Source organism: Phoenix dactylifera, unplaced genomic scaffold, assembly GCF_009389715.1.
Source record: "Phoenix dactylifera cultivar Barhee BC4 unplaced genomic scaffold, palm_55x_up_171113_PBpolish2nd_filt_p 002048F, whole genome shotgun sequence".
NCBI classification, from domain to species: Eukaryota; Viridiplantae; Streptophyta; class Magnoliopsida; order Arecales; family Arecaceae; genus Phoenix; species Phoenix dactylifera.
The window spans coordinates 1-18171 of record NW_024069323.1 but is presented as its reverse complement, the minus strand read 5'-3'; the positions used below and the strand labels follow the sequence as shown (position 1 = coordinate 18171).

General features: G+C 40.5%; 1 protein-coding gene across 1 annotated transcript; it reads right to left on the bottom strand.

Moving 5' to 3' along the window:
• Positions 1 to 7887: 7887 nt before the first annotated feature.
• Positions 7888 to 17910, bottom strand: LOC120109331 (protein EMSY-LIKE 3-like). Its single transcript, XM_039123079.1, has 11 exons — positions 17705 to 17910; positions 13880 to 14082; positions 13673 to 13782; positions 13299 to 13545; positions 13016 to 13252; positions 12862 to 12930; positions 10540 to 10567; positions 9322 to 9536; positions 9153 to 9221; positions 9006 to 9069; positions 7888 to 8369 (listed from the first exon to the last, which is right to left on the bottom strand). Exons 2-11 carry the CDS (start codon positions 13964 to 13966, stop codon positions 8299 to 8301), a joined length of 1197 nt encoding a protein of 398 aa, XP_038979007.1. The 5' UTR covers positions 13967 to 14082; positions 17705 to 17910; the 3' UTR covers positions 7888 to 8298.
• Between the last annotated feature and the right edge of the window lie 261 nt (positions 17911 to 18171).

The following is an 18171-nucleotide window of genomic DNA, read 5'->3' as shown; positions in this document are numbered from 1 at the left end:
GAAACAAATATATCGTGCTGATCAAGAATCAAATTATGCTCTCCAAACTAAGCTATCTCTGTAATTTGTAAATAACTATAATTTATGCTTATACGATTACAGCTTTTAAGTCTATTCCATCAAAATGGTGCAGAATAAATTTGTCCCTATTTTTTAATTATTATTTTGCTCTTATCCACTCTATTAATACTTAAAAAAAGTGAAAAAGGGAATTTAATGTTTGAGATAAAATCAAAATTATTGCAGAGTTTAATGTACATTAAATGCAGCCTATTCCTTCCGCCTCATTCTTTCACCGGTGCTCGAAGCCCGTCTCCCCCCCACCCCAATTTATTCTGCAACCGAAGACCACCTCAGAGTACTATCAAACTGAACTGCTTAAAATGATAGAAGGACAAGGCGGGTCTTTTAAATCCAAACATGAATCAGATAGCATTGGGGGTTGGCAAATTCAATTGGAATAGATCCAAGAAAAATTCGTTCCTGGCTTCAAATTGGGTTGGAGGGAGCGACAAGCCTGGCCATCGTTGCCCAATTGGGTGAGTTACGACCAGGAAAAATTTGTACACAAGTTCGTGATTACCTGATCTATGTGAATTCATGTTTGCCATTTTATTTTCACATGATCTGAAGACTGGGATCGGTTCGGCTTCAACCTAGCTTTGCTGCCTAAGTCCATTGTAGTAATCAATTAAGCAAACTCCTGAGCTCGGTCATTACGACCCTGTGCTCTCTACCGACAAAATACATGCTCGGCTAATTCCCAAGCTGATCTCAGAAAATACTAAGCCACATATCTGCATCTATACGCAATTATATCCATTCATACATTTCTTAAATAAACCAATTGGTCAACCAAGCTAACAAAAGCTAAAAATAAGAGCACATCTTTGAAAATACATTAAAATAAGAGCTTACCTTTGCATGTCAGCATGATCTACTTCCAAGAGCAGAAATCCAATAAAATTTGAGCATCAGATCCTCCAGCAGACAAACAGGTAGAATCTTGGCTCCCCCTTCACAACCACCTACAGAAAACACGCATTAGATCTTAACACAAGTGTAGCAAACAAATATCTAATTCTTCCTGCTTGTTGGTAGCCTTGGTAAATTGCTGGCAGAACCAGTACAATATAACTGCAACTTTCCCTTCAAGTTCACAGCAGTGAATCTGAAATATTTTTTTTTCTTATAATTTTTCATTTAATCCGAATGAAAAGCTAGAAAACTATCCAAACCAGTAAATTACAAAACGTATGACCCACCGAACTTGCGAGATATCATGTACTGCTAAACTTCTCCATTAAAACGGATTAAATGCAGATGGGGACAGTATTGAATAAATATGTTTTGTATAGCCTAGAAACCACCAATCAGTGAAATCTTTTTGAGATGCGGCCATTTGATGATGATCCATTTTATCGAGCAATCTAACTTGTGAACAGATCCCAAATGCTCGAGCCAAAAGCCTAAAATTCCCATGCCGAACCACATGCTAAGAAGCAGATATTGTTGTCTATAGTGCCGTTGCCGGATCTGTGTTCAGAGAAATGCTCTCTGCTAGATTTGTCAAATTATGAGTACGTTGAAAGGAAAACTTACCCATGGTAGGCTGACATCCAAGCCTCAAACCTTTGGCATGTCAAGTTCAACAATGAAATGTGCTACGTAGATAGATCCGGTATCCTCAGCCTTGTGGGGAAATTTATTCAGAGCTCATTAGTCTAAATCTCTGCAGCTATTAAGCCACCCTAGAAACCAGTTCTGCCCTCGCACTTGCTCAAGAGAGCAGCAGACCAACTTAATTATTTTTCCTTGGTCCACAATTACACTGCAGAAATATCAATTTACAATACCTAAGTGCGCACGATATTTCACTTTCTTTTTCTATGTTAGGATTAATTGTGTGAGAATCTCGCGTGAATTCCATCGTATCAGGTAAAGAAGAGGTGTTAGGAACCGAAGCTCTCTTCCGGATAAGTATGGAGATCTGCATAGCAGGAACGTAAGAGTCCCCATGTAACTGGATTCTCCTACTGGCTTGATGTACCTAGGTCAGACACCTCATGCCTGATAACAATAATTGAGATTCCATTGATGCTTATTCGATGCCTCTGCAAGTTTCAATCCTTAGAGGAGAAGTTAATGATATAGTTAGGGTTTCACGGCAGGGATAGAGATTAGAACCAGAATTAGAATGGATTAACATTAGAATCAGAATGGCCATATCTCCCGATGCATTTGGTCGTGACCGAAATCGAAATCGGAATAAGATTTGAATATTAAGGAAGAGTAGGGATTAGAGGATTTTCATTTCTTCTTAGAATCAGAAGGAAAATGAAACTCTCCAACCAAATAGCTAAAATAGTAGTCACTTATTTTTATTTTTGTGAGGACCCGTGCGGGCGTGTGTTTAGTTTCACATCGGTTATTCGCTGGGTAGATCTTGAGTACTTATACAGGATCAAGGAACCCAAACAATACCTTCCGGCTAGCCATTTTGGATGAGGTCCTGGGTTGTTACTAATGGTATCAGAGTGGACCCGGTCCATAACTTATGTGGACTAGGAGACACTGCAGCACGGATCCATTGGGGTTAACCACGAACCGATCGTGGTGTTTGTGATTAGATTTGAATGGATTTGAACATTTAGCCTGACGAGGACGTCAGGGCTTGAACGGGAAGAGTATGTGAGGATCCGTACGGGCGTGTGTTTAGTCTCATATCGGTTATTCGCTGGATAGATCTTGGGTACTTATACAGGACCAAGGAATCCAAACAATACCTTCCGGAAAGTCTTTTTGGATGAGGTACTAGATTGTTACAATTTTCATTTCGGAGTTCAATTCCTTCCAACCAATATACTCTCGCTATATTGATTGGCCATAATAGCTAGAGGTATGCTAGGCAAAATTTTCAGATTATGATGACAGAATGTACCACAGCATGCCCGTCAAACCAAATGACGGGAGCACCTATACTTGACTTTTTGTATCATGATGACACATAAACATGCTGAGGGGATCCATGTTGCTATGTTTTTGGTGGTAGGTGGTATTCATTGCTTTCCACTTTTCAAATTCTAAATCCGTGCATAAGAATTATTACAGACTTGTGAAGTTGACGTTTAAAGTGTGCAGCAGTTGATTATCGCAAAACAACCTGAAAGCATCATTTTCTGCCATGCAATAGATCTATATTGTCAAGTAATTTTCAAAATTATTTTATTTTTTGAAATTACAGTTTCATCCTAGCGACTCTCATTTAGACTTCGCCAACCAACCAGGGCAAGACCCATGGCCCATGAGATCCGCGTGGTGATGTCTCCCCACCCTGGCGTGAGGCGATCCTTCCGTGCGAACCTGGTTACCTTCCTCCCCCATTTTTTTTTTTAATTATTATTATTATAACGGCTGCTCATCCTACTAGTCACCAGCCAACCAAAAACTAGAACTTGGCTCAGGTGCGAGGGAAGAGCCCTCCAATGTGGTCAAAGTACCTCGCTAAAGTGCTGCACAGTGTAAAATGCAACCTAGTCTGCAGTCTTACTATAATCTCTCAGCATCAGCGTGGTGTCACAAAGCAGGAGACTACTCACTCCTTCTATCTTTCATCCGGTATCCAATTGATCACTGTTGGGGAAAAAATATGTCGCCACGCCCGACTGAGCAGACCCCCTTCGAGCAGAGGCCGACCGAGCAGACCCCCTCCGAGCAGGGGCCGACCGAGCAGACCCCCTCCGAGCAGGAAGCATCCGAACAGCTCTACCAATCCGAAGACGCCCGACCTGCGCGCTGAGGTCACATCCCCCGCAGCGCGACCGAAAGACTACGCTTTGCCTTCGTCAACCATTAATATGTATGGGTCCTGCAGGCATCTGGTTCACTCAACAATCAAAGCGCATGGCCCTTGCAGGCCCTTAGCCTATTCAACAATTAAAGCGTATGGCTTCCGTTGTCTACGGACATCAAGCCTCTTACGGCAAATCTGCTTGGCTACGAATGATGGCATGACTCCACGACGACTTAAGAGCTTTGGCCTAATCTCCTACAGTAACAGCATTGATTCGCACGATCGAGCATTAATTTCTACTGCATGCCCAATTGTACGACAGATCATTTGCCCCGTCGCATCACAGGTAATCCAGCCCCCTCTATAAAAGGGGAACTTCTCCATTTTAGGAGGGGGGATCGAAATTCCGACTATTCACTACTACAGTTCGTTCATACACTTGCCCCCTTTGACTTAAGCATCGGAGGGTCGGCGCCGGAAACCTCGGCCACCGATTTTTTACAGGTCTTCCGGAGGACGTCGTGCGCCGCCGGACCGCCGCTTTCCGATTCTCACCGAAGCTCCTCCTTCCTGGCCCATTGGTCGCCCTCGGATCCAAATTCCAGCAACAATTACTGTGGTCGAATCTTTTTTAGGACTTCGATCTCCGCCCCTTTGTCTCTCCTCTCGTATCCAATCTGTAGCCGTATCTTTCTTTTCCCTCTGTATGATGTGCTCGGCCCCAACCTTCCAGACCAAGAAGCTTTTTAGTCTTTCCGACGTCATCCGGTCTGTGTCTCTTTCCCCTTCGCCAAGATCCACCTGCCCCCCCCACCCATTAAAGCCCTCCACAAACACACTCTCTCTCCCCGATCACCAGCCAGCACGCTGTGGTCATTTCACCCTCTCGACCATCCCTCACCACGCGCTCTTATCTCCGGTTTGGTGAATTGGTGTTGGGGGAGAATGGGGACGAGCGACAGCGTGAAGCTCCGGGCGCGGCTCTTCAAGATGGCGTTGTCCGGCGAGCACCGTGCCATCGTGCTGGTCCGCGACCTACACCCTGCTCGGGGGTTTCCAGGGCCTCTTCGGCCTCGCCGAGAAGGGTTACCGGGAGGCGACCTTCGACATGCACGGCGCCGGCAGGTCGTCCGGCCGAGATCCAAGACGTGGTCGCTGCCTGCAAGTGGGTCTCCGAGACCCTGTTCCCCAGTGGGATCATCTTGGTCGGCTCCTTCGCTGGTAGCCCGGTATACTCTCTCTCTCTCTCTCTCTCTCTCTCTCTCTCTCTCTCTCAATCTTTGTGAGAGTTTGCGCTGGTTTGATGAGATTCAAGTTGTTTCTTTTGCCCTATTTTATGCCTAGAGAGCTTTGAATTGGGTCTAGATTTCATATAGAAACACCGTTTTTGGCTGTGTGTGTGTGTTTTTGTTTGGTTTCGTGTCTATGTGACGGCAAGTTCATGCGGTTACGTTTTATGGGCTGTTATGTTGTGATCTTTGACATACTCACTTATCATGGTAAAAGAAGGGGGGGGGGGGGGGGGGGGGGGGGGGGGGGGGGCGCTCTTGGATTTGTGATTTTTGGCATATGGCTTCTTTGGTGTCCTTTTTTTTTTGCTGGATTGCATGGTCGATTGGTTTGTGTGATGGAATTCTGGGTTTGAGAGAGTGACTTATTGCTTGATGAGATGGGATTTTCAGTGGTTTTGAGGTTGGGTTTTATGATGGATTTAGAAGAAATTGGCTCTAGAAGACATAATGTAACTGGTTGTGATACTGAAGTCAAGTCTTGGCCGAAAAGAATATGTGCTATGCTTTCACTTTAGGTTGTGTAGTTCCGTATCAGATCAAGCGTTCTATACTTCTGTGTCGAGTAATTTATGTTTGTGTTTCCACATTTGATGATTGTTTTCTGTTGTGGCTTAAGATAGTAGTATTCCTTACAGGATTGTGTGTTTGGATGAATGTTATTGGAAGATCTAAGTGGTGGAGAGCATGTGAACTGTCTTTTATGCCAAATAGTGTTTTACATGAGGGGAGCACCATGGCTTTGTTTACTTATTGTGTCCAGTTTTAGAGGCTTGGTCTAAACGGCGAATAGGTTGCATGCTTGCACCAAGCTATTCCTCTGATGTCAGTCATGCAATTGGTTGCTCAGACATGCAACTCTCTCTTTTTTTATTTGAATGGAGAGACATGCAACTTGTTAAATTAGCTTTATGGATTAAACATATAGGCATTAGGAGAAGGGGTCTAGTCCCAAGAAATAGGAGCAAGTGCTTGTCAAGTTTCTGTTATCATATTTTACTAGATGCTATAAAAGACAGATATGAAATGGAAAAAATGGAGATAAAGCAAACTTGATTGCATTATAGACAATTGAGCTGAAATTTTCACTGTTAATGTTCTATGTAAGAGCAAAAGACCTTCAGCTTTTTATCTAAGTGTTTAAGTTTGGACCTAATTCAGTACTTATTGCAGAAGATTCCTGATGCTATATTTTGCTAGATTTCCTTTCATTAGGGAGCTTTTTGTCAGTTTAGTCAATAATATATGTTATTTGCATTCTCTTGAGTGAAATTGAATTTTATTGAAGCTTAATGCATTAATCATATCACAAGAATATGCTATTATATTGAGTAAAATATCAAATATCACTCAGTCATTCATAAGCCAATAAGACAAATATTATAAAATTAATTGCATATTGCACCTTTCAAAATAACATCAAATTTTCTAGATACTTACAATTATCTTCACTTTCACACATTGCAATGTTGTTTATAACTTAAAACATGCATTAAGATTGCATCTTACCTATTTCAATAACAAAGTTTTGACAAAAATAATATGGATTAGTTCATTGGAGTCTTGAGTATGTGTGGCTAAATTATATTGATGAATTTTAGAAAGCATTAAACATATTTACTTGTGAAACGAAAAAAAAGAGTAAAAAATAACAATTTCGATCAGTTTGCACCAAAACTGGTTGAAAAATTTCCATCAGTTTCGGATCGGTTCTGGCTGAAACTTCAAATGTCGAGCTGAATATGCCATGTAGAACTTGTGATTAACATAAGGCTTCTGCTTCTAGCATCCTTTTTTTTTTTGTTGTTGTTGTTTTTTTGTGTCCAAGGGTATTATATGCTTCTACCCTCTGTTCCATTGAACAGGAGCATCGCTTGCGGGTTCAGCATCCATCCTTTCCGGGAGGCATCATGAAGCAATCCTATGGTCCAAGAAACCTAAGCTTTTCAACATGGCCACAAAAACTGCGTTCACGACTGTAAAGCAGTTGCAACATAAGCTGGAATCTAGAGCTTGCCGAGCTGAAACCCATCTACTTTAAGGAGTAGGGCATTTCCAGATGGAGAGGCCAGCTTATGATGCTTGGATGGTTGATCTCATCGTCACATTTGTTTGATCTCTGGAGGTAAGGTAAATCACATGCAAGCAATGAATGACTCTGAAATTGTAGGGAAGTAACCACATCCTGGTGTGAATGGGCGTATTTTCAACATGCTGTTTCCATGCATTTTTGAAGTGTCCCATGCAATTGCGTTAAAAAAAAAAAAATTACATAAGGGTCTTAAATCTTACATACTGCATGGTGTTAAAAACTGAGTTGGCTTGAAACAGGTGGCAAGCATTTTCAAAATTTCGTTCAAAAATTGTGGGCATTTACCAATTGGATTCATGTGGGAAAAGATCTATCAGATGAGATGAACTCTGCAGCTCAATAACAATATACAGCGTCACAAGCTATTGAACGAATAATTTTACAGTTCATTTCAGCTTCCCCCGGCATATTTTAGGGCTCGTTTGGTTCGCGGGAAAAGAAGGGGGGAAGTTTGGTCAACGGAAAAGTAATAAAATGCCTCTTGTTTGGTTGGAGTTTTCAAAGGAGAGAGATGGGAAAGTTGTATTCTCATGGGAATATGATTTCCGGAAAGTCTTTCGCATAAGAAACATGAAAAAATTACTTTCTCATAAGGCGGGAATCACTCAATCTTTATTTTTTTTCCAAAAAGGTTCTTCAGCATTAAAGACCTAATTTTTATTAAGGGTATAATAGAAATTACACATCATTTTTTCAGGAAAGTGGATGGTCAACCAAACATAGATACTCTGGAAATCTGTCACTTTTTCATGTTTAACCAAACATGCCAAAAGAACATTCTCAGGCATTCTCTTCCTATGAATCTTCTTTCCAGGAATCATATTTCTAGCAGGAAAAATGCTCCCCGCGAACCAAACGGGCCCTTAGGGGGAAGGGTCTGAAGCAGTTAAAATAAGCCTACCTGGAGATGTTCTTGGGGACTCTTAAAGCAGGCCATCTTGTACCACTCTGGGCTCTTCATGGCCTCAGGGTTGTCACCAATTTAGCTGCCGAGCCGCATGTTACAACCATCACCATCTTGCTTAGAGTCTGAGGTCGTACCGTCGCCAGCCATGCGATCACCATAAGAACCCCCCTGGGCTTCGCCAACCTTGTCATCATCGTAACTTGCTCTACGCTGGCTCCTAGTGTGATGCATGTGTTTCCACGCCCGGTCCATTTCCATCAATCTTCCAGGTGAGGTCCTCGCCCTCCTCTGCTTCATGGAAAGGGTGTGTTACAATCCAATGGCTCTTCAAACTGAAGGATTAAATGCCACGGATGGTTTAGCATTTGGTATGGGCCTTGTATGGCTAGTACATTACGACATGTATCTAGATGATGGGATTTACTAATAGGTTCACCGCACTCAGTAGCATACATAAAGAAACAAAGGGGAATGATGTCCAAAAAGGAAGCAGCAATCTGCTTCCAAAGAAAGGCAACAAAATACACTCCCTTGTGATTTTAGGCAATAAAATACTCATAAGATTCTATCCTGATTATATAATCTTGTTAAGAACAATTCTCTTGTTATTTCCTAGTTTATGCATATAATGTAATATGAACATCTAATATATTATGACTTTTAGCTATCATGATTTTAAGATAGATTTCATTCCTCGTGCATTTTTGAGATGCTGTAACACTATGTTTCACTGCCTATCAATAGAGAATTATTGTACATTAGCAATGCAATGTGGTTCACAGTTCGCGGGAAGGATACTGCGAAATGGCGAGATATCTATAACTGAGAAGAATTCTAATCTGTACAGATTCTAAAGGCCAACTTGAAATTGGAGATTCATCACAAGCTATAGTGAGTAAAAAATATGGGCCTATATGTATTTACCACTTTCACCATCAGATGCATCAGCAAGCCTTGCAATCGCATCAATTAGTGATTGTTCGTGCTCCTGCAAAAACATCAAACACCTATGCTTGGCCATGAAAACAAACAGCATTAAGAAAGTGAATGTTGGATGAGTAGTTTTCTTACTTTCAGCACTTTCTTTGCCTTTTCAATTTCAAGAGGATCTGGGTGGCTTGCACCAACAACCCTTTCCACCTGCATGGAATCACAAAATAAAAGAGAGAATAATTAACTAAACATCTCTGACAGTTCACTAGTTGTATGATTTGTTCAAGCACGCAACAGACACAAGTACCTCCTTTAGGAAAGTCTGTGTGTGAAGTATTTCTATGTCATCAAATGCCTTCTTCCCAATGCCATTTTGTGCTGAGGAACAATCTTCTGAATAATTCTTCGAGGACCCTCTTCCTCTTCCTGCACCTGGAATGGACCCATTGCGGTCCATAGGCTTCTTAGATCCTGGGCTGGGTTCACCTCGACCAACTCGATTTGAGACGCCTGGATCCTCACCAGTGCCGGCCCGAGCGTTAGGCGACCGAGGCGGTCGCCTAAGGCCTCAGGCCAATGGAGGGCCTCCGGGAGGCGTGACCAAAAGGAAGCAAAGGCCCCATGTGAAAACAGGAATAGGAGCTTCCCCCTTGATGGAAGGCTACGAGTCTTCCCCCTTGACGGAAGGGAGGTGGAGAGTTTCCTGGCCTGCAGAGAGGCAATTTGGGAAGTTGGGGACACTAGTTTTGTTTTGGGTGGAGAGAGAGAGAGGAGGAGGAGGGATTTGGTTGGCTTGATACACGCCTGAAGCCACTCTTATCTTTCATCCCTTCTCTTTTTTGGTTTTAGTCTTGGTTTTCCTTCCCTCACATTACTCCTGATCCAGCTGGGCCATCGGGAAGAAAGATAGAGGGATTGGAGATGGACTTCTTGAGTTCTTGGAGGGTGGAGATTCTTTTAATTTTCTCCTCTGGGTTTCTTCTCCCCTCTTGGGTGGTAGAGAGAGAAAAGGAGGGAGGGGGTTGAATGGCTGCTGTGCTGTGATGTTGCAGTTGCTGCTTGGGTACTCACTTGAAGGGGAGATGGTGGGACGGGACTTTTATTAATTAGATGGAGTGAATTTCCCATAATGCCCCTACTTTCTTTTATAGAGAGGCTTCTGGACAAATTCTTTTTTTTACCTTGACCATGAAGTGCCACGGGATGACCTTTTCTTATCCTGCTCTTGCTTGACATGGTAAACAGTATTGCCCAGCATTATCTCAATTATTTAATCAGTTTTATGGCCCGGCAATTACATTTCTGTGTTTCCATTCAAAAATTATATTAAACTGAAAAAACTTTTTGTCTACTTTTGTTAGATTCATGTATCTTTGTTGAAATAGTGTACTTGATAGCTATCTATTTTCATATTATTTTTTAAATATTTTATATTTATTAAAAAAAATTATTATTAAAAAAAAAGGCCTCATTCATTGGATTCGCCTTAGGCCTCCAAATGTATCGGGCCGCCCCTGATCCTCACCTTCCCATCGGATGTATTCAGGAGGAATCTTCTTTTCATTCATTCATTCATTAACATATACATGCATCAATACATATATATACATCATACAGACTATGTATGTATGTGTGTGTGGGTGTGTTCGTGCTTGCGTGTGTGTGATACTTTTAAACAGCAAAAATTTTAATAAGATATCAAGATTATACCATCTGCAGTGAAAGTGCCAGATTTCCTGGTGATATTTTTAAACGGCAAAAAGTTTAATGGAAATTTTCAAACCTTGCACTGAAAAATGTTGGAAATGAACAATTGAACCTCACAGCATTGCATATAAATCAAGTGAAATATCAAGATTAGTACCATCTGCAGTGAAAGTGCTAGATTTCGTGATGTTATTTTTAAACAGCAAGAACTTTAATAGTATATCATCATCTGTCATGGATTTTTCTAAACCTTGCAGTGAAGAATGTTGCAAATGAACAATCGAACCTCATAGCATCACAAAGATTCTAGAACTCCCCAATCTGTTGATTGAGTTCTGGCAATATGCACAACAACTTGACAGTATGGAAGGCTTCGTTAACCCTCCATCCATCATGGAAGGTTTCATTAACCCTCATAGAGGGATATCCAGGGTACGGCAAAGTTTCCATACACTACCACTCTTTTAAAGAATAAAAGATGGAACAAACGATTGAAGACAGGGTTCTGAGTCTCTTTTCACAGGAATATGGAAGAACCATCCATAAGGCTGATGGTGTAAAGATCAGCGGGCAGTCTTTTGCAGACAAAATCTGAAGATAGACAATTTTGGAAATGAAACTTGTGAAGCAAGAATTCATCTCCATAGTTGAAGCCTTGAAGCTAACATGTCAAATGTACTCGGACACTAAAAGCCTCAAAAATTGTATACTGAGTAATGAACCAGCAAGTGCCACCACAGAAGGTTTGAGAGTGTGAGAGTAAATCTAATCTTGCATTCATATAATTGACATGCTCATATACGTTGCATATGGCTCCCGTGATGCCCCTGTATGTACATTTGACTATATTCTTCAATCAATAGAGAGATGCATTTTATTCAGCATAACCCTTGAATATTACATGCTACTAGAGCCATCCCGATCCATTCACCTGTATGCATTCTTCTGACAATTGGATGAGGCTCCCCATCTTTGTGATTGTCTCAGGCCAAAGTTCCGCTCCATTCAGCATTGGCCCCACTCCACATGATCAAGTTCCCAGAAGTGTACCTCCTTTTAAATCCTCCACCATAAAGCCCCCTAATCCTTCAAGGACCTACCACTCTAATCCCACATTTCATCCTCTGTACTCCCTTCAATCTCCACATCAGGTACCTCCAGGCAAAGCTTTTACCCATGGTCCCTAATGCATCGAATACTTCTTAGTGGCCTAGGCATACCTTTGCCTTCACACTTTCAGATACCCAGTCCCACGTGGTCTGCTTTTTACATGTTTTTGCCTAGTAGCACAACAGTGAGATTCTCAACCTTCCTTTTCCTACCGGGGAACTTATTTCTTCTTCTCCTTTGGTTTTTTAGATACTGATATATGGACCTCCCCTGTTATTTTCAAAGGAGTATCACTCTGTTATTTATCTTTATTGATGACTATTATTACAGCAGCTAAACCTATCCTGTGCATTACCTGCTTTAAGGTCAGGCTAGTTTCTTGATTATGTTCCATAAACTATTTTTTCATCATAGATTAAATCTTGTGCATAAACTTCAGTAGAGAATATCTTTTTCTCTAATACTCATGTAATACTTATCTTCTCTGGCACCGGCTAGCACTTGTCATTGCTGACACACCTTAATAGAGCTATAAGAGATGAGACTACAGGTGATACAACTATGCAAGGTAACACTCTCATACAATATATAATTACATATAACCAAAGGTTCATAAGATGAGGAATTGCAGTTATTATAGTGAACAAAGTCTTCTTGCATAAAAAGGAGCTGATCCTTCACTACATTCTTCCAAAAACAGACTCCTTAAAAATGCATCTGACTTTTAGTATCGTAAAAATATTATAAAGCACATCTCAGTACACCATACACTCTGTTCCAAAAAGATTTTAAATTTGGGCGACAATAAAGAGCACAGAGAGATCAAAGCATATCTATATGACAAATAAGGTCATCAATTTTATTTGTGGAAAAATGATGCACATACACAAAGTGATAACAATACATCAGTGAGCAAAAAAGTGTTCTATTTCAAACTAATTCACAACAAAGCCTCACTAAAATAACTAAATAATAAGAAAATATATACAGAACAATTTCAGTCTCATCTACGATAAGTAAATTAATTCACCTCTTTGACATTGACCCATTCCCACGTTTCATTCATTGTGTTCATATCATAAACAAGAGCATGTAAACCCTGACAGTGATTGGAAATGGTAAGGATGACTGTATATCAGTACCAAACAGAAATGATGAGAGCTAAACACAAAAGGAAAGCAAACCTCACGAGCATTATAATCTGTTATAACAGCCTCATAGAAGTTATTATCTTCAGGCCACCTCGTCATGACCTTCCGCCCAATCAGTGGATCATATGCCGCAGGTTCAGCATGTTCAGTTGTTGCAAGAGCACCAGAAGAACTCCTGTTTGTTACCTGGCCCCTTCCACTTGGACCTGTAAAAGGGTACTGCAAGGACTTGTACGAAAATATATGAGGATCAAACAAAGAGATGGCACATTATTTTTACCAAAATTAAATATATTTAGTCTACTTATTATTGTACGGGTTTTGGCTTCTTGCCCTTGGCTCCTGCTGTAGTTCTCCACTTTGCACCTGATGATGATGGCTGCAGGGAAGCAGCAACTGGTTGGGAGTGCAGCACTGGGGATGATGCACCCAAAGATTGGGAAGGTATCGTTGTCTTTTGCCTTTTGCGAGAAGCTGAATCAGTAGGACTCGGTGCCGGGTCATGAACAGGCTGAGCATTATTTAGTAAATTAGATTGGAGCCCACCTGCCTGTCTCCAGTGCCTGTGAAATTTATCAAACAATTAATGTTAACAATCAGACCTCAGAAAGAAGTTCTTCCTCACTTCAACTTGTGCATTACAAATAGGGATTTAAGGAACAATGGATGATGTCTCATTCACCAAAGGACCTTATTCTCCAGATGGTGTCATCTGCATTGACCCTGCTTAACAATTCTCTATGTTCCTCATCAGATAACTTCAACTCTTTCCTAAGTTCGGTAATTAGACTTTCCTTCTCCTGGAGAAACATATTACGCATTAGTATTGGCAAGAGGAACGGAAGAAAACAATAGTAGCAAGGGTCAAACTATTAGCGTTGATGCATTGGGAAATACCCAATTAAGGGCATCAGATTGGGCCTTAAATGCCCGAAGAACTGAACTGTATGCCTCTTGCTCAAGTCGATGTATTTCACTCTCCATATCATTCTGAACCGGTGTGTATGGAAGAAAACCAACAGCAACTCTCCCATTCCCAGTCACACGCCCTCCTCTTGCGCTCCTATTTTGACGTGATGGTGGAAGATCATCATCAGTACCTGCAGCCACATTTCAAGCAGGACAATAGCTTTTCAAATATCAATATTTTAGTGGCAGAACATAAACAATTTAAAATAAAAAGTTCACAAAGTGTAGTCATGAAAACGTTGAATACTTGAGCCGCTTAGGTTATCATGTAATTTGGACTTTAAGAGGTGAAGAATACACATTGCATATGGTTGCACCTCACAGGTGTTCAGTTGGTGAGCCAGAATTGTTGAGGCATGACTAGTTGTATCACTCTCTGAAGGAGGAACCACAAGTAATCTCTAGATGCCAACACTTTTTCTCTCACTTTTGTTTTTGACTCATTCAAACCATAAGTGCATGGTGACAAATATGCCAGGGGAGTCCCCCAGTTTAGGTGCACACATACTGCTGTCCGAATGAAACTTAAATTCAGTTCAAGGAAACACTTCCTAATTTACAAGAAGTTTCAGCGGAAGAATCTCCACCTCCCACTGAAATTTATAGAAAAGCTATTTGTTAAAGACTTACCTTTTGGTACACAATCACAGTTTTTCAAAGTCTAATCATGTTATTAGCATGATTTGGCAAAATAAATGAAATTTCCTTGACATAATATAAATAAGGAACATCTATAAGATTTGCATACAGTCATCCACCTACAGCTATAATTTTATACCTTGTAGGAGCGCACACACCTCAAACTAAGTCCATAGACCCATTTAGTCTGGAACAATTTACCACTACATCATATAGGATAGAAACTCACCAATGCAAGAGAGACACAAGCTAGCGGAGTAGGCTACTGATGGAAGCAGAAGATAGTGATGAGTAGTTAGCCAACTAGTTGAAAGCACATAACTGGGTTCAAGTTCTAACCTACTAGATACATTAGCAACAAGAGAAGCCAGGCTAGGAGAACATCAAAACTATATTTCAATTTTAAAGCATGTCTTATTTTGCATGAGAGGAGAAACTGCAAAGCAGCAAGACTAGCCTTCCCAAATTATGAATTTGAAGCAACGGTGTTGAAAATTGCAAGACAGCTTTTATTTCTTTAAAAGAAAGAAAATGCAAACAATTGTCATTTCCTCTTACAAATTATGCGATTATATACAAGAAACACAAAAATAAATCATTCTAAAATAGCATTGGACTGCTGCAAATAACTAATACTTGCAATATGTTTTCTCATATAACCAGTCGTAGCAACTAATTGGGGTTGATTTATGAACCCTTCTTCACCAAGAAATCAAATCAAGTGTTACATCTGATTTCACTCATCATCATGATCCTTAGACACATATTCAAGTCCCTCTTCTTAACAGAGGTCCTTGAATCTTCCTTGGACATGCCCATACTGTCTCAATCAAATCAGCAATTCTCTATTATGGCCCTCAACTAGTGGGATGTTAATGCCTCCTTTAAATGTACCCATCCCTGAGCTTTTCCATCTTGTTTTGTCATGCAACCACCTTAGTATTTTTGTTACTGCTGTACTCAACTTGTGTGCAAAGACGTTCTTCTTTGCCCAGCATCATGAACCATACAACACAGTGAAGGTTATTGCTGTTGTATAACCTTTCCGTTGAGCCGTAACGGCATGCAAAAATGATATGGATACCTAAAACACCTCTCCATTTCATGTACGTATTACTAACAACATTAGATCAGTCTATATCTATTTAAATTTCTTGTATAATCATACCAACATATCAGAAAAGATCAAAGTGTAGTTCAGCCATTGATTTTGGTTGTAACCACCACAAGTTCATTTCCATCTCTGTTTAAATTTGATTTCCTTACCGCAGTCTAGACCTGAGCAAATCCTGCCTGAGTCACCCTGACCAAACCCACTGAGCCTGGTTTTGGGTAGGCTTGAGCAGATGTTCGAGGATTTGCTCAAATCTAGCCTGGCGCGACTACACACACACACATTTTATCACACGAAAAGGGGTAAAACTAATTGCAACCTTTCCATTTCACAAAGCAAAAGAGTCTGCTTCTCTAAGCTGGAGCTAACATAATTTCTAAGACCCAGATGGATTAGCAAACATCTGTTAAGACACATCACATATACCAGGTTTTCATTAACATATTTGCTGCTACATATATATATTCTGCAAATTGCAAAATAAGCTGAACAAATGAATAAAGGAAATGAAAAGAGATTGTTGACTACAGATGTGTAAGTTAATGATGTTTCTAAAATGTGTCCACAGACAAGGATCTAAAAGAACTTTCACAAGATGAGGTATGAGTAGATACAGAGTTTTCGTAATTTTATCAGTTGGCATGATATTCTAGCTGAGCTGCCCATGTTTGGACTAATAATCATAGCTTCCATCATAACAAGAATTGTCACAGGAGTTGTGATGGCAAACTTGGCATGTCACATGTGTAGTGGAAGCCTTTGTCAATAATTTTTAGGCACATCTGGTTAAAGTTAATGGTAATCAAAATTTTACAAGCTCTAAAAATTGATATAGACTGACATTGGTACACTTTTCATGGTCACAAGACCATCAATAATAAATGGTAAAAGATCAAGGCCTGACAGCAATCAATTTGCTAAAAATGTGTTACACTTGCAAAAAAGAAAAACATTCAACATTAAATATGGGGTGAAGAAACAGGAATATAGCCACAAGCAAATAGTCCAGCCACAAAATAATCCTTTGCTTCAAACAAACCTCGTTGCATGTTAATGATTATATGACCTCCAAATTTCTCATGTCTTCATTAAAAATATTGGTCATATTATAAGGCCAACAAAATAAGTTTCCCATGACACCTGAAGACATATTTTAAGAAGTTGTAGCAGAAGTATTCTATACCCAACCCCTCCTTAAAGAAAAAGGTAAACACAAAATGCCGAGACAATTTTATTCCATGGAACTTCACATGAATCATGGTGCTAGACATCTCTTTCCACAGATATATTCAATGGAAATGAGCCAGATTCTTAAGTCAATGGATGAAAATTTTAGATATTTTTAAGCATATAATACAGCATCTTTATCTGTGCAGCTTCTAAAGCTGATGCCTGCATGCATAATTCAGAAATTAACATGTTGGTGAATCGGTAACAATGTTCTTTTATGTGCCCGTGATAATGCTCAATGTATAGTTCCAGCAAAAAGCAAGATATCAAAGACCTTGAATCACGAAGGAGATACTAGTATTCTCACCAGCTGACATCTTCAAATGAGAAGACCCTGATTTTCCATCAAAGCCAACAAAAAATTACACAACAAGTATGGAATTCTTCTTGGGATGCTATTTTTCTGAACTTGATCAGCAAGCTAGAAAAATTAGTATTCTTTAAACCCTAATTCTTCCCGAAGTGGAGCTAACTCATTTACAGTGGAGAAAGAAGCAGCTAGCCAGCGGACAGATAACAAGGAGCAGACCTTCATATAGAAGTTAAAGAATTTTGAAATCCTGGATCTAATCGCTAACAAATGAAATGAAAATCCCTAGTTTTCTCCATCTTTCTATACTTACTGGCTACCTAGAGCTAGTTCTCCAAGTTCTCACACCAAATTCGTTCTAAGACGACAATGCAATAATATCTCCACCCATTCTAAGTTAAAACCACTTAAATATATTAGAAACGCCTATTTACATTATAGAAAGATCAATGCTACTCACCGCCGCTATCAGAAGGATCGAACTCAATGGCCAGACATACCCCGTAAAGTAAAACAGGGGCCTGAAACCCTAGAAACCACTGTGATCGACCAAAATAAGAGGAAAAGATGATCTCTTGCCTCGACAGGAGCGAATACCCATATAGATCGAGATATCCACGTCTCTCCGATGCAATTATCCTCGGATCAAAGCAGGAAACTGCCCAATCCGCGCTTCAGAATCGGAATTCGAACTCCGTTAGGGAAATTCTCGAGCGCTTTGTAGAGATTTAGGGGAGAGAGAATGTGAGCCAAGGGCTGGGCAGGGGAGGGAAGAGAGGGAGCCGCAGTCGGGTTCTAAGAGAGCCGAGAGGCGAGAAGAACAAGCGGACTTCAAACCCGTCCCGCCGTTCTGGGGTTTTGTTTGCTTCTGAACCAAAATTAAGCTGAGCTAAGTAACGTCCATAGCACGTGCTGAGCATCAAGTTT

What these genes read in the sequence shown, in the direction of transcription:
- LOC120109331 (XM_039123079.1), bottom strand. Translation starts at nt 13,966, where the DNA reads ATGGAGAGTGAAATACATCGACTTGAGCAAGAGGCATACAGTTCAGTT. An exon ending in AATCTGATGCCCTTAATTGG is followed by an intron (nt 13,783 to 13,879) that starts GTATTTCCCAAT and finishes ATGTTTCTCCAG; the next exon opens with GAGAAGGAAAGTCTAATTAC. An exon ending in CACAGACTTTCCTAAAGGAG is followed by an intron (nt 9,222 to 9,321) that starts GTACTTGTGTCT and finishes GATTCCATGCAG; the next exon opens with GTGGAAAGGGTTGTTGGTGC.